General features: G+C 47.1%; 1 protein-coding gene and 1 long non-coding RNA gene across 4 annotated transcripts; both read right to left on the reverse strand.

The window, feature by feature from the left end:
- Positions 1-4,055: 4,055 nt before the first annotated feature.
- LOC112903039 (NAC domain-containing protein 90-like) lies at positions 4,056-5,448 on the reverse strand. 3 transcript variants are annotated; one of them, XM_025972245.1, is made up of 3 exons: positions 5,091-5,448; positions 4,665-4,966; positions 4,056-4,541 (listed from the first exon to the last, which is right to left on the reverse strand). In XM_025972245.1, exons 1-3 carry the CDS (start codon positions 5,293-5,295, stop codon positions 4,158-4,160), a joined length of 891 nt encoding a protein of 296 aa, XP_025828030.1. In that variant the 5' UTR covers positions 5,296-5,448; the 3' UTR covers positions 4,056-4,157. The 3 variants fall into 3 exon arrangements, with proteins under 3 accessions (XP_025828030.1, XP_025828029.1, XP_025828028.1); XM_025972244.1 differs by having other exon boundaries at positions 4,056-4,550; XM_025972243.1 differs by having other exon boundaries at positions 4,644-4,966.
- Positions 5,449-15,170: 9,722 nt separating this feature from the next.
- On the reverse strand, positions 15,171-15,507 carry LOC112902276. The gene is made up of 3 exons (XR_003230548.1): positions 15,461-15,507; positions 15,296-15,364; positions 15,171-15,212 (listed from the first exon to the last, which is right to left on the reverse strand). It is a non-coding gene; the product is annotated as an uncharacterized LOC112902276 (long non-coding RNA).
- Positions 15,508-16,075: the final 568 nt, after the last annotated feature.

A 16,075-nucleotide genomic window follows, 5' to 3' on the forward strand; every position in this document is an offset into this window, starting at 1 on the left:
GCCCATCTCGCCCGTCCGCGCGCGCCACGTGGCGAGACCGCAGCTGCCCGCCGGGCTCTCCTCCACGCAGCAGGCGCGGGGGGGACACGCGGAGGGGCCGCGGGCCGCGACCAGCATGCAGAGAGGGGGGGCTCGTGGCCCGAGGCCCGTGCGTCGGTGGGGCCCGCGGGTCAGCGGGTGGTCTCTCACAACGGGCGCCCTGTCCCGGTGACGTGGCCTTCGCGACTGCACACGTGGGCTGGCCTCGGACAGCAGGAGGAGGAGGAAAGCGAGACGGGCGACTAGTCAGTCACACGATGGGCGGGTCGCTTTGGGATGGAGGAGCCGGAGCCCCCGGCCCGCATGCCAGCCGCGGCGGGGCGACGTGCCGCGCTCTGGAGCGCGCCGGGTGGCCGGCCGGGGTTGGGAACGCCCACGCCTCGCCGCCCGGGCGGGGAAGGGCCTGGAAGACCACGCACCGATTCGGCGTTGCGGTGCCGCGAAGCAGGACCAGGTCCGTCCGATCATCCCTCGCCGGCGCTGCTGCGCAGCAGGCAGGCACACAGCAAACGGGCAGGCACACAGATCTGACGGCGGTAGGAGAATCGTGTGTTGACCGCTGATCACCGGCCTTGTCCGTGCCGCGCGCCGGGGGGCCCAGCAGGGCGCTCATCAACCGCTAACCATCCGCGCGGATCCCGAGGCGGCCCAACGAACTGCTGCTAATCTTCTGTCAGCCAGGAGCAAAACCACTGGTGCTGCTAGCTGCTAGTAGTAGGAGGAAGGTGCCAAGGAAGCCTTCAAGGCGAACTGCCAAAGGTTGCGCGCGCGCCATGCCGTGCCGTGAATGGGGAGCGGTGGCGTGTGGGGGAGCATGGCGCGGCGGACGGGGCGCCGGCGGAGCTTGATCTCGCGCGCGCGCTGGCGGGGGCGGGCAATCACGTGTCGCGCCGGGCGGCTGGCTCCCGAGGTCGGTGGCGGGCTGGTGGCGTCGCTGAGTTAGCGGCCGGCCTCCATGGACATGGACACGGACCAGAGGGGATCTCGACGCGAGGCCCGGCGCGGGCGCCGGGGGAGCACGCGCGTACGGGCCTGTCGCGAACGAATTGACGTCACCGGTGATCGATGGACGCATCCCTTCGGTCCGAAGGAAACCCCGGCCCAGAGGGGCAGACATGGGCGACGCGACGGCCGGCGAGCATTGCGTGCTCTCCGCCGGCGGCAGAAGTCGCGCGTCCACGTGACGTGCGCAGAGCGTAAGCTCGCGCGCACGGACCGGCTAGAGATACGCTGTGCTGCGGTACCCACAGTTAGAAAGGAAAAAACAACCTTATCTTCAGTTCTTCACCGCCTTGCACCGGCAGTCATAGTGCCCGCAGTCCTGGACCACGGCAAGTCCTCTCCCTAGTCCTCTGGCCACGGCAAGTTGCGATCTCTGATGGCGTGCGCAGCGCAGGTACACGGCAAGGCCGACGCCTCTGCATGGCTCGATCGACACTGCAGTACAGTGTACCTGGCCAATGGATCGGCGCCCCCCCCCCCCCCCCCACCCCATCCATCCTCTGATCCTGCATGCTCCCAGGCCCCGGCGCGCCTTTCCACGCGCGCGCTTCCTCGGGACTCGCCGCCGGTTGCCCCCGTAGCGGGGCGGCAGGGCAGTGGCGGGCGCCCAGGTCAGCGCGTCACGGCTCGACATAGGCGTGCGTGCTGCTGCGCGCCAACAGACAGCGGAGCGGAGTGGGCGACGCGCGCGCGCGCGCTCCTCGGCGGGTCCTGCACGGAATGCGGCGGCCGCGGATCGCGCTGCCAGGCGATCGACACCGCCGAACGGCGGTCGCCGCCGCCTTAGCTTCACGCGCGCGCTATCATGGCTCGTGGGCTCCATGTAAAGATATCAACGGATAAACTATCCGCGAATATTGTCTCTGAATATCTATACCCGCGACCTAAAAACTGTACCCGAACCCATACCCATTAGCCATAACAGATAGCAAAACGTATCCATATCCGTTACTCGCAGCGCAGGTACGGATATCCGCGGATATATCCGCGCGGGGGTCGGCGCTGGCGCTGGGCCTGGGGCTGGATCCCGGGGGGGGGGGGGGGGCGGACGGAGCTGGGGTCTGGGGGCCGGATCCGCCGCGGGGGGGCTCCCGCGCGGGGGACGGCGCTGGGGCCTGGATCCCGGCGCGGGGGGTGGGGTGCGCGCGACGGAGATGGGGCCTGGGGGCTGGATCCGCCGCCGGCGAGGGACGGAGGGGCCGGCGGCCGGATCCCGGGGGTACGGGGCCGGGAGAGGGGTGGCGGCGGCTGGAGTGGGAGTAACGGGTATATATATGATTTCTATCTGGATCCGCATGTCAGATGCGGATTTCGGGTTTCGGGTATGGATAGCAATTTTTGTTACCCGTTTTAAAAATATCTGTGGATATTTTTTATTATCCGTACCCGTACCCATGGATACAAAATAATATCCAAATCCATACCCAACAGTTTTTTTACCCGCGGTTTCGCGGATAATTGGTGTCGGTTGCCATCTTTAGCTCCAAGGCATCCGCGCGCAGGCGGGGGGCGGCAGGCAGCAGCAGGGTCACGGACATGGCAGGCCTCGACCCGGGCGCAAGCTACCTGGGCCAAGACGAGCCCAGTGCTACCTGGGCCAAGACGAGCATCTTTAAATGGTATATGCCTAAAACGGATTCTTTTAATGGTATATATCTAAACGTTGGTTCTTTTAATGGCATGAATCCAATTTTACCTTTGAACAATAATATTAGAAACAAATCTGCTAGGATCTCTTTCTAGAACCAGCTGGCAATTGCTACGAGTAAATTACAATGTAATCTCTTCGAATATATAATGGTAGTGGAGTCTATTTTTTCCTTCCATGGCGCACACTCAAATACCCAAACTGGTTACTCTAGCCACTCCTTAACACTAAAGTTTAATTGGCTACTCTGACCATTTAAACTAACCATTTTAATATTTGCAACGAACTTTACAGTGCAAAATGACAGTTGGATTGTATCCCTTTCACAGGATATATATGGCACTGCGCTAACAAAAGAGTGGTGAACCAAAACTTTTGAATTACCCCACACCAGATGCAACAGTTTGAAAGAAAATCGTTACTCTTTTCAACGTTGGACAGGTCTCATATCTCCCCTTTTTCTTATTCTTTCTCTCTCATCCTTCTCTCTCTGTCTCTTGTTTGCCCTCCATGTTTTCTTATATCCATCATCGTCCATTGCCAAAACTAAAAAGAAAAAAAATTAGAGCGGATCCAACTGCACTCCGCCTTGTCCAGGCCGATCATAAAAATCTATAATCAGTCAGTCATACATGATCCAATAAGTATAGAATTTTTACTACAGCTCAAGCATATAATAATTAGACCACCATAAAAGTTTTACCTAATTGGACCACGGAAACTGCAACTATAAATTAATTATAGAAAGTTATATATCTAAAACTACACCAAAAAAAACTACTAAATTATGCCATAACATATGTTCACTGCATAGATCTACTCATGTGGATCCCAACAAAATTGGATTTTTTATTTTATGATTTTTTAATTTACTATGATTTTTTAAAAATTCACCCGAAATAAACATAAAAGAAAATAGAAAATCCACCTAGGAAAACAGCGAGGAGATCATATCTCCGGTATCGTGAGCAAAAGAAGTCCAGACGGACGGTTTTATCGTGTCCAAAGTTTAGGAAGTAAACATGACTTTTTTTTCCTTTTCTTTTCCAACGCATACACACACAGTATGTGGCCCAAGTCGTGGAGCTCGGCCCACAAAAATAGTTGCACGAATGACAAATGTTTTACCAGAAAAGGCCCAACGATGTTGAGCAACACTCACGAGCATGCACGCAGTCCCTGAAAAACTCTCATGTTTCGAAATTCCGATGACTTCTGATTTGAGACACGATTGCTTCTGGATTTTAAATTTTATTCGTTCCTGAGTGGATTTCAACATATAGTAGGACCAAAAATAATGGCTAATTTCAACATACACTTCAACTATTTTTTTTTCGAAAGAAGGCTAGCTTCTACCTCAACTTCCCTTTTGGTTTAGCACGTTCCTACCTTGCTAACCACGCTACTAATCGAACCATTAATCTCTTAATCACCTGATTATTTGACCTACAATCGCACGAGGTACGCGTCAATTCGGGGGCCAGACGACATGGCTCAAGTCATCGACGCTGAAGCGGAGAAAATCAACAGGAGGAATCAGCGCGTCCCAGTCGATGGCCGCGGCGGCGTCTTCTGCTCCATCCACGACGACCCCTAGCGACCCCGACGACGACGGGCTGCCGTGGGAGTGCTCTGACGACTGCCCGTTGCTGGCTGCGACCGCGTCGACTGCGGCCATCTGGCTCGCCGGCGGCGGCGGCGGCGGTACCAGTAGAGCTTCTTGTTGTTGGCAGCGGTGGGCAGCGGCTTGATCGAGGCCGCCGCCGGCAGGCGGGTTGAGGGGCCGGCGGTCGAAGGACCTCAGCGTGCCGTTGCTGGTGTACACGCGGCACACGCTGAACTCGTTCCGCAGCTGCAAGATCTCCGTATACAGTGATCATAGTTATTGTTAATTTGCGGATAATTACTGTCATCATAAATGCACAACCAACAAATTAACCAACAAATCGCATACATGCAGCACGTACGTACGTACCCTGACGGCGGGTGCCCCCGCCGGCGGCGGCGCATCGTCGGCGGCGACGGCCTTGTACTCGTTCATCTTCCAGCGGGTCTTGGTGCCCGTGGGCGCGCGGCCCTCGTAGAAGACCATGGTCCGCTTCTCCCCGATGACGCGGCTGGCCGGCGCGGAGTAGACGTAGGACGGCGACCCCGTGGCCTTCCAGTACCCCGTCGGCGTGGTGCGCGCGGGCCGGCCGCCGCTCAGCTCCCGCTCCGCGCGCGGGCAGAAGAAGAACCACTGCTCCTTGTCGCCCACGTTCGCGGCCCCGGCCATGGCTGCACGCACGCACCAACATGTTTTTGCTCGGAATTTACGTGTGGTCAACTGATCATCGGGCCTGGCTAGCTGAGATCGAGAGTGAAAGAGGTCGATGCATGAACGAGGACGACGAGTACTGACCCTGGAGCTGGGCGGGATGGTAGCTGTAGATGTCGACGACGGGGATGAAGTGCTCGACCTGGGCCCTGGTGCCGGCGAGGCGGTGGCGGAGGTAGAAGCCCAGCAGCTCCTCCTCCGTCGGGTAGAACCGGTACCCCGGCGGGAGCACCGGATCATGATCACTGCCACTGCTACGGCCACTTCCCATCCTTGTCTGCAACAGCATGATCCCGATCGCGACCTTACCTCCTACAAATTGATGATCCGTATGGTGCGATACTATATCTCCTTGGCCTGGTGTAATAGCTTGCAAATTAGCTAGAACACGAGCAGTATTTATAGAGCCGGCCGGTGACGGAGTTCGGTAGTAGCTACCTCTCTCACACACTGTACTACTGGGGGAAGGAGATTGGAGAAGATTGGCGAAGCTTTGAAGAAGCTGCAGGTGCATGGCCACGGCCATGGCCGCGTTCCCGCGCGTTGACCTTGACCAGGAACGGGACGAGACGACGACTCTCTTTTGCTACGCCATGCTTGCTTGGGGCTCTCCTAGCTAGTCCTGTTTATTCCTTCTGTCACTGTACGTGCGTGGAAGGATTATATTGGCCGTCTCGTGTACACTCACTCGGCGTACGCCATGCGGTACGTAGGTCACTGTTCTCTGTTTATTCAGAGTTCATCCATCATGTTCACTGTATAAGCAATTGCCCTGTACATCAATGCCCCCATTAATTTAGAGACGATCCGATCGAGATCATTTCTCCTGTACCTCTCCCCCATAAAGAAGATCATTTGTCCTGTTCATTAGCATTATTTTTGAATGTGGAAAATGGTTTGCTAGCTAGCACACTTGATTCTATGATTGTGACCCATAGATTATAAGATATACATAGAATATCTTGTTTAAGATGTCATGACTACTGCAGTCTACACAAGGAAACTAGCTAGCTAGCAAGCACTCATTTTGGCTAATACTCCCTCCATCCCATAAAGAGTGCAACCTACATTCAAAAAAAAATCCCATAAAAGAGTGCAATTCTAGAAATTGGACAACAACAATTGTCTAATTTAGTGGTCAAATTTAATTTGGATGCCGAAATTAGTTTATGTCCATAATTCTAGGAAGTCTGGTTAGTTGCATGCGGTCAATAAACGAGGGTACGAAGGTCGTTTCACACTACCACTAATATGTTTGAAAAATTCTAGGATTGTAGTACATCCGTCCTCCTAAATCAAGAAGAAAGTTAGGCACAATTGTTATATTCCGATCCATATAAATTCAGAGGGGATATTCACAAGAAGTACACATGATTATTGCAATTGAACGAGACCGCCATTCGTAGATGTTTTAGGGTTTCTCGAGAATTAATATGGCCGTGCCCCAACATCATCTTTTTTGTGTGTGCATGCTTTGGGATTAGCTACAACTTTGCTGTGGCTTTTTTCATCCGCCAAGGATGGACTTATGGTTGCATACTTGTAGCAAGTTGAGCTCGATCACATAGAACGGTATCATTGTTTCGTTGAACTACACGAGTTTGTCATCGTCGTATTTATCAAGCCTAACAAGCTAATTCAGCACGTGTTGGCTCGTTACGTGATTAAACCAAGCTACAAAAGAAGTCTCGCGTGCATGGTTCGGTTTGATGAGAAAGTCGACCCAAGCTAGTTGATTTGCCGCCACCCCTTAGTTAGTTGTAGGCCCCACCAAACAAAGGAAAATAATTGAAAAAAAAATCAGATTTTCTACTTTGGGGAAGGACATCGTCAAGTGATAATCCCCTTGGGTTTGCGTTTGCTCCATTCATGCTCGAGACCAAGCTTATGTTATTAGGCAGTAGAAAAAACGGAGACGATAGGGTTGGACGTGTGGGCCGGCCGGCCGGGTTGACTCGCTAGGAGTCAAGCTAAGGCAGGCCAGGAGCCGGGCGCTGCTGCACTTGTTGCATTGCGAGGCGGTCGAGATCATATGCATGTGTGACACGACGGGCGCGATCGAGTTTATTGGACACGTACGTACGGGTGCGCGCATCAAATGCACGTACGAATTCTACGAGTCCCGATATATGGACCGATCGAGTCGATCGGTACACCAATCATGAAAACGTTTGGTGCACAGTAATGGCAAGCCAAGTACTCCTAGCCAGTACTCTACTCCGTTCATCGTAAGGTCTAAAAAATAAGTCATTCCAGAATTCAAAATTTATCAAAAAAATCATCTTACCTTATTTAGAAGGTGTATGTACGTGCAAGAATTAATTAGCGCAAAATATGGATAATAAATAGGGGTAAATATGGTTATTTTACCTTTTTGTTAATTTATTCTAGAATTTTTAGGATGATTAATATTTTTTGGACGGAGGGAATACATCGTAGTCATACCGTCCAGGACAGACGTGCATTAAAGATTCTGTACTAAAACTAGATATTGGTCACGTTGTCTACCCAGGTCAAATCACGGTCTCGCACTCGTGTCTTCATGCGCTCTGGATTTACAAGTGATGATCTGAAAGCAGTTTTTCATGACGGAGCTGAAGCATTAAGGGGCCTGTTTGGGACTGCTTCACTTCACCAAATTCGACTTCGCTTCGTGAAAATGTAGCCAAACACCCACAGCTTCACTAGCTCAGCTTCACTAAAAAACGTGAAGTTGGGGCAACTTCACGAAATCCATGAAACAGCCAAAATGGTACTTCACGAATAGTCGTTTTAAACTCCCTCATGAAGTTGGGGGAAATTACCCACCAATGCCACTGATTACACACCTGGAATGAAACGTTTTTCTTCTGTTCTCTCCCGTACCCGCGACCCCCCCTCTTCCTCCCTCTGTCCGCTCCCTCAAAACCCTAGCTGCCGGCCATGTCCACGGGCGGCGCGGGCGTCTCGGGCCCCGGCGCGGGCCACGGCGCGGCTGGCGCGGGGGGCGCGGGCCACGCAGCCCAGGGCGCGGCCGGCGCGGGAGGAAGCAGGGGAGGCGCGGGCAGGGGCGACGCGGGAGGCAGCAGGGGTCATGCCCGCATCTCTAGTCTTCCGAATTCGGTATAATTTCTTCGCTCGATTTCTTCTATGGCTGCTGGTCATTTCCATTGCTGCTGAGTGTATGTATGCTAGTCAATTAGATAATTTGTCTTGTCATGTATGCTTCAAAATATTGCTCCACATAATTGTTGATTAGGGTGATTCTATGGAATGGACGGATGATTATAATCGCATTGTATGTGAGTTATTCGCTGAACAAGTAAGGAGAGGGAATAGACCAAATACACATTTGAACACTTTAGGTTACACTAAAGTGTCGGAAAGATTTTACCAAATGACCAGAATCGAGTTATCAAAGACACAAATCAAGAACAAGTGGGATAGGTTGAAGAATGATTGGTCAATTTGGTAAAAGTTACTGCGGAATCAAACCAGAACCGGTTGGGACAATACAAGAGGAGTAATTAACATGGACAATGAATGGTGGAAAAAAATGAAAGTGGTAAGTATTATTTTGTTCACAAATTTTAGCTGTTCATCTATATTCACAATACCTTCTTGGGGTTCTGATTACCTTCCTTGTTCAGGATGTGCCGGATTCTGAAAAATTCAAGAAGAAAGCGCTGCAAAATGAAGACTTAGAGAAATGTTTGGTGATATTTCTAATGATGAAACTGATCATTGGAACCGATGAGTGACAATCCTATTATACCCGAAAGCCAAAAAGACACTGAAAATATAGATGGAGCAGGAGAGGAGGAAGAGGAGGACAATTTGTTGCATGATTGGTCATATAGAGAGGAAGAGGATGAGGAGGTTCAGGAGGTATCTCCTGCTAATGGAAATAAAAAAAGAAGAGCTCGTGTTGTTCTAGAGGTTCCTAAAAAGTAAAAGTCAAGTACAGCTCTTTTAAATCAAGAACAAATTACAAAGATTGCTGATTCGGCCGAGTCGTTTACATCAAAAAAGCAAGCTGAAGTCGTTTCTATCAAAGAAGTGATGGATGTTGTCTTGGATTGTGGGGCACAATATGGTAGCAATAAGCATGATATTGCTACCCAATTGTTTGTGAAAAAGGAACAAAGAGAAATATTCTTGACCCTTTCTACTAGAGAAATTCGTTTGAATTGGTTTACAAGGAGGTACAACGACAAGTATGGGAATTGAAGGCTTTGAGAAATATTTTTGAGTGCTTTTTTTCAGTAGTGCTATTTTTTATTTTATTTCAGTTTTCAGATTGCTGCTAGGGAGTACCTTTTTGTTGACTACCTGTAATCATGACATTGTTACTACTACTACTTGTATCCATGATATCGTTACTAATACTACTTGTATCCATGACATCGTTACTATTGCTACTTGTTATTATTTTCAGATGTATGAAAGTGAGAGTGATGGTTCGGAGGAGTCAGATGATGATAGTGCTGAATTTTGGAACTTGATTTTGTGTGGTGCTAAAGTGGCAGAGAAATATGTTGATCTCTACCTTAACAAAAATTCACCAAGGATAGCGGAATAAAGTGGCATGAGCTGGTTACAATATATCTTGAGAACTCCAGGTGAATGTCATTCTCAGTTGCGCATAAGCACGGAAATATTCATGGATTTGCATAATTTATTGGTGTCAAGGTATGGACTGCAACCATCTATGCACATGAACACCTATGAGTAGAGATGGCAATGGGTACCCGATACCCGAAACCCGGCGGGTTTTTACTCTATTAGGGTACGGGTACGGGCTAATATCTATACCCGTGGGTTTCTTAATGGGTGATAATCTGTAACCAGTGGGTACGCGGGCACGGGTATGGGATCATAGCACCCGAACCCGCAAATCCATGGATTTTTTAAACCCGACATAATATAAAGAATGCAGATTATATACTAATTTTATTATGGCCCAATAACTTTATTTTAGAACTTTGATGTCTAACGTAGTGAACTAGTGGTGCCATGCTAGGGATGGTAGACAGTAACTGCATATTAATCTAGCTGTGAACTTGTGATGTCTGATATGATCAATGGTGTTATGATTTGTGAAACACTCTATCAGTCTTATGGTTGATGTTTATCATGTATTATTGCCTCAGTTTCATGTATGTGTCTATTGGCTGATACATCTGAGTGGTTGAGTACTTAACATATTGTCGGGCACGGGCAGGCCGCGGGTACCCGCCACCGATGCGGGTACGGGTTTGGGACATAATCGGTACCCGGCAATGGATATGAGTTTCTTAGCAGGTGTATTTTATCCTGACGGGTACGGGTATGGGCAAGCAATACCCAGCGGGCGCGTGCCCATTGCCATCTCTACCTATGAGGCTCTTGCAATTTTCTTGGTCATATGTTCTGAAAATGAGTCCAATAGGAAATGTCAAAATCGTTTCAATCACTCTGGTGAAACTATTAGTAGGAAATTTACTGAGGTTCTAGAATCTTTGATGGAAATGGCAAAATATTTTCTTGTTCCAAAAGATGCAAACTTTCGTACCGTCCACAAAAAGATAGTAGATGATAGAAGGGCATTTCCACACTTCAAAGATTGTATTGGTGCTCTAGATGGGACACACATTAGGGTATCTCTACCCCAGTGAACAAGTAAGGTATATTGGAAAAACAGGGATACCGACTTAAAATATCTTAGCAATTTGCGACTTTAACATGAGATTCACTTATGTTTCTATGGGGCAGTCGGGTTCTGTGCATGACACCATTGTGTTGTATAATGCAATGAAGTTGGATCGAAAGTTCTTCCCACACCCTCCCAAGCGCAGGTAATTTATGGCTGGTTTCTATATTTTCAATTTTGCAACTCTAGTTCTTTATTATCTAAACATATCATATACTTTTTATTTGTAGGTAAGTATTATGTTGTTGAAGCCGGATATCCTAATAGACCGGGATACCTAGCACCGTACAAGGGTGAGAGGTATCACTTAACCGAATGGCATAGAGGTGTAGAACCAAGGTCTCCTAAGAAAAAGTTTAATCGTATTCATGCACGAGTTCGTAGTGTTATTGAGAAGTCATTTGGAGTCTTGAAAATGAAGTGGCAAGTATCCATTATGAAAGTAAAAGATGATACCGATAGGACTCATGGTGATCCATAATTTCAACCGTGAGCATAACAGTGGTGATTTAGACTTTGAATGTGTGGAGCGTGATGAAAATTATGAGCCTACAGTACCGGAAAGGTATAACAAGTATGTAGTGCCCTCGGATGGATCATCTTCAGTACCCAATACGCCTACTATGAATGTTTTTCATGATGCATTAGCAACGGCTATTTCTCAAAGTTGGATGTAGTATGAGTAGTAGATCATTGAGACTTGATATGTAATGGAATTATTTTAGAATATTTGTACTTTATTATCTATTTATAATGTAATGTTATTTTTTAATTAAACGTTTAGATGAAAAATCATAAATGAAATCCTCTCATGCATCGTTCAAGGGCATAAGGGACTTTTCCAATCCGAATCTCTTTTTTCTGAAGCTGAAGTTGATCCGCTAGCCAAACATTTTCAAAAACTCTGCAACTTCAAAACTGAGATGCTCTGCTGTGAAGTTTATAAAGCTGAGCTGCGATTTGTGAAGTAGAGCAGTCTCAAACAGACTAAAAAACAAGTGGCGACTTGCACTCCGATATGGCAGCTTAACGAATCGATGCAACGTAGCAGAGAGGAGAGAGAGGGAGAGATGGACCGGCTTGTCTTTGGGAGTCAACTTTCTCAAGAAAAATGCTCTTGCTCAAATAAAGAAACAAGTGGCCCCGTCGGGCACTGTTCTTGTGAGGAGAGGCGCCGGGCAAAAGAGGAAGGCAATCAGCGGTTGGTCCCATTGGTGATTATTTAGGAGTGGCTAAACAACCGGAGAGAGAAAAAGTATGGATTGCGCGTGGACTGCATAAGTCCATTGGCATTATGGATGCTGTTAGCAAATACTCCGTCTGCTCCAAATTATTAGTCTTTTGGACTTTTCTAGGTGTATAGATTTTATTGTGCATCTAGGTTCATAAAAAAATATACGTACGTACAAAAACTAAAACAACTAAAAACGACTAATAATATGGATGTGGATATAATTTTAAGGGCACTTCATGCCCTGTTTCCTTTAGAAAAAAGGAACTTTACGCTTGGGAGGGAGGAGATGAGAAAACAGTGGAACCATCTCTTCGGCTCATGCCGTGTAAACCATTTTGAGGCTTCTTGGCGAATCCGTTTTCTATTTATCCATTTGTAAGTAGTTCATTAAAAACCAGTCAAGAAGTCATGCACAAGCTCTTGCATGTGTACTTAGGGGTCACTACCTCCATCCCAAAAAAAAAAATCATTCTGAGATTTATTTTTTCTTGAAAACATATTCTCATTTAGTAAGTGTATGACTGTGTGTGCATGGGCCAGTGATTAGCACCAAATATGTCTACCAATTGAAGAGAGGGCAGGTAAGGTCATTCTAATTCTTACTAATTTTTTACAGAATTCCTAAAATGACTTCGTTTTTGGACGGAGGAGTACTCGGTAGTGGCATGCATATTGGACCATCTTCTTCCTGGTCTGGAATGACTTGATTAAGATCACGTAGATGATCTGGTTCTTCACTGCACGAATGTTGGGATCCATGCCAACATTGTGCATGGCAGGATGCTGAGCGAAATGGCAACAAACTTGCATGGCGCCAAAAATTAACATTGGCGGCAACTAACCTATATGCAGCCACGCAAATCCTTTACTTACCTGATTATTACCCTCGTCGGATCTGCTCCAGCCGGCGGGGGCGGCTGCACTAATTTGTCCAGACTTTTAAGAATCACCTAGTTTTTTAGAACGGACGGAGATGTTATCGATATTCCTGCCGACATAAAGTTACATGAAGTTACCCCTCCTACCATGTGGAGTTGATCGTAACGGCGAGTCGTCCGTGTAAACATGACATCTGAACTCCGCGGTAACTTTATTACTTCCAGTCCCGCTGCTACCTGTAGGCCGGGTCCCGGACAGACGACAGGAAGAGAGGGTGCCACGAGAACAAGTGGTCGCCGGAAAGGCCAAACACACTGGCTGGCACAAATGATCGGCCCCTCCAACAACGTCGTCGCACCTTAGCTAGCTACCTAGCTAGCATCAGATGCGTTTCGCAGGCTATTTCTCCCACAGCCATGTCTGGAAATTTCAGCTGACCGGGAAACAAAGCACATCCTGATCTGATGAAGATCCGCTGGCCACGACTCACGACAACCCATATTCTCTGCATCTACTGCGCAGCAACGAGCCACCGGCTACAAGCACAACAAGACACACAAAGATCGCCAGATCGACGCTAGTGGCTGCTGGCACGCATGACGGCCTGCAATGATTGGACAATCAATGGCAGAGTCCGAGCGGATTAATTTTTGGCTCGAGTCCAATCGAATATTTGGATGTCAAATAGAAGGATTAATAATGAGTTAATTATAAAACTAATTGCATAAACCGGAGTTAATTCACGAGATAAAATCTATTAAGTTTAATTAATTCATCATTAATCTATATTTAGCATAATATGATCAAATCATGAGCTTAATAAATTCGTACATTTAATATTTCTAATTACTATCAAACATCCGATACGATAGAACCGAACACCCTTACCTTTTTGCTCGGCGGCTGCGCGCAGATGCAGCGGCAAATGTGGCGAAGTTTTCGGATACCGCCAGCGAGGATCGACCACGGCCGCTGATGCGAAGCTACCGCGGATAGACTGCTAGCCAGCGAGTGGCCTGAAACCGTTTCTCACTTTCTTCTCAGATGCGGGGTCGGTGCCGAGAGCTTCTTCAGTCTTCATGGCCTGTCGTGTCGGCAGAAGAAAGGAGGCCCCAGTAGGAGTGGGACTGGACTGACGACGGTCGCACGACCAGGTCAAGTCCACCCGACGCGCTGCGGTGCTCAGTGGTCGTCGTCTTCTTCTACCTCGCCGTCGCTGTCAGCTCGTTAATTAACCCCGGTCTGGAACGAGCCATCCATTAAATTTAACTAAGCTTGGAGGTTCCCCGGCGGCAACCTGTCGCGCTTGGCCAGCTGCTGCAGTGCCTGCCAACGCCTGACACTACAAGAAAAGAAAAGAAAATAGCTTAATTTTATCGGCCAGAAACCGTTGAAGATAGCCAGAAATCCGTCAAAAATATATATATTCGATGGTCGGCTGACGAAAATAGACCGACGGAATAAAATCGACGAAAATAAACGCATTTTCGTCGGCAACCGATGAAAATACATCTATTTTCGTCGGCCAAGGCAGCCGACGAAAATACAGACCACATTTTCATCGGCCAGCCCAGCCGACGAAAATGATACAGTTTGTTTCGTCGGTTTTTGAGACGGACGAAAATACTAGTTGGTTTCGTCGGCTTTCGTAGCCGCTCCAGTATTTTATCCGGTATTTTCGTCGGTCCACTGGCGAACAAAAATACTGGGCGCCTGCTAAAAAAATAGCTGCTACATAATAGTGTCAAAGTGTCATCCGAGATGCTATCTTCTGAGCCTGACAGTGTCAAAGTATTGGTAATTAGAATCAAATTCAGAAATTTTCAAAACATACACTTGAATCTGGATTCGATATATGCACATGACATGAACATCCGTACCAAGACGTTCAATACAGTCTACATTTAGTGTTTTTTCTTTAAATAAAAAATAAGTACACATAAGTTACCTAATCAAGTAACTTGAAGGATTCACATCATTTTTTAATTAAGAAAACATGTATATATAAGAGATGTAATCAAGCAATCAGGTAATTATGTACCATCAGATACTGGGACTAGAAGCTTGCTAGGCTAAACAAACATTCTCAGCTTCTTGTAAATGAGAAAATAATACATTTTATAATTTCTAGCTCTTCGCATCAATTTTCTCTTCGGAATCGATCAAACTACAAGGTAACAAACATCTCAGCAAAGGGACCTGCCTTCCTTGGATCAACGCCCAATAATATCCCAAGCTCATCAAAGCTGCAGAAATAAGGTGGGTTGATTAGCAATTTGGCAAAAATAGATCCTAATTAATCTCAGTACACATAGGAGAACCAATTAACCTGATTATTTGTGTAAAGTTTACTGGCACTAAGAAAATTATGCTCAATCATTGCCCGGTTAAGCACAGGGGACTTATCTGGCAATAAAGCTTTCTGTAGTTTTATAGAAAATAAATTGTCAAGGGCATCATAGATAAGAACTCCTATCCAAAAAGAGGGTATAGAGGTTCGCTAACTTGATGCGGCCTCAGCTCCTCTGCAAACACATCGATTTCTGGTTTCCTCAAAATCCTTTCAAGATAAACCTGAAGTTTGGACAATAGAAAGCACATAGATTATCAGTAAAGTGAAATTACAATCCAAGTTATAATGCCTAGGGAGATAACACTAATATCACAAACCTTCTGCAGTATTGGGTATATCTTCAGCTTTGAGCATCTTTCATCCTGAAAGGGGCACAATAAAGCTATGATGCATCCCAAAGTCACAATTTAAACAAGATTTGCATAAGACGAATAATATGCAAAACAAAACACATTGAGAAAAAAGATAAAAAAAATGATAGATACAAGTGTATCCCAGCCTCAAAGTTGTGACTAAAAATATCTACGCATTAAATATACCACAAACCAGATGATAGAATTTTTGTTAGACCAACACATAGTTACCAGAACAAACCTAAAAACTAGATTAATTGGTATCTTTACCACCCTTTAACAGAGGACAGGACAGAGGTCAATATTACAATTACACCAGAGTAAGCTAAATCTGCAACACATGTTGGCTACTAACTGACATTTGCGCTGCTTTTGACCACTGCTGTTCAGACTCATATAGTTCTGCAAGCTTCTCTCTAATCACTACAACCTGTGGATGAATAATCAGCCAAATTAGATATAAAATTTTTTATAGCAAATACCTGCAACTCACCAAACAAAGGTATTTCATACACTGAGCCACAAGTTATCTCAAAGACACCAAACATATAGAAACAAATATTACGAGTGCTTGTAGAA

Source organism: Panicum hallii, chromosome 8, assembly GCF_002211085.1.
Source record: "Panicum hallii strain FIL2 chromosome 8, PHallii_v3.1, whole genome shotgun sequence".
NCBI classification, from domain to species: Eukaryota; Viridiplantae; Streptophyta; class Magnoliopsida; order Poales; family Poaceae; genus Panicum; species Panicum hallii.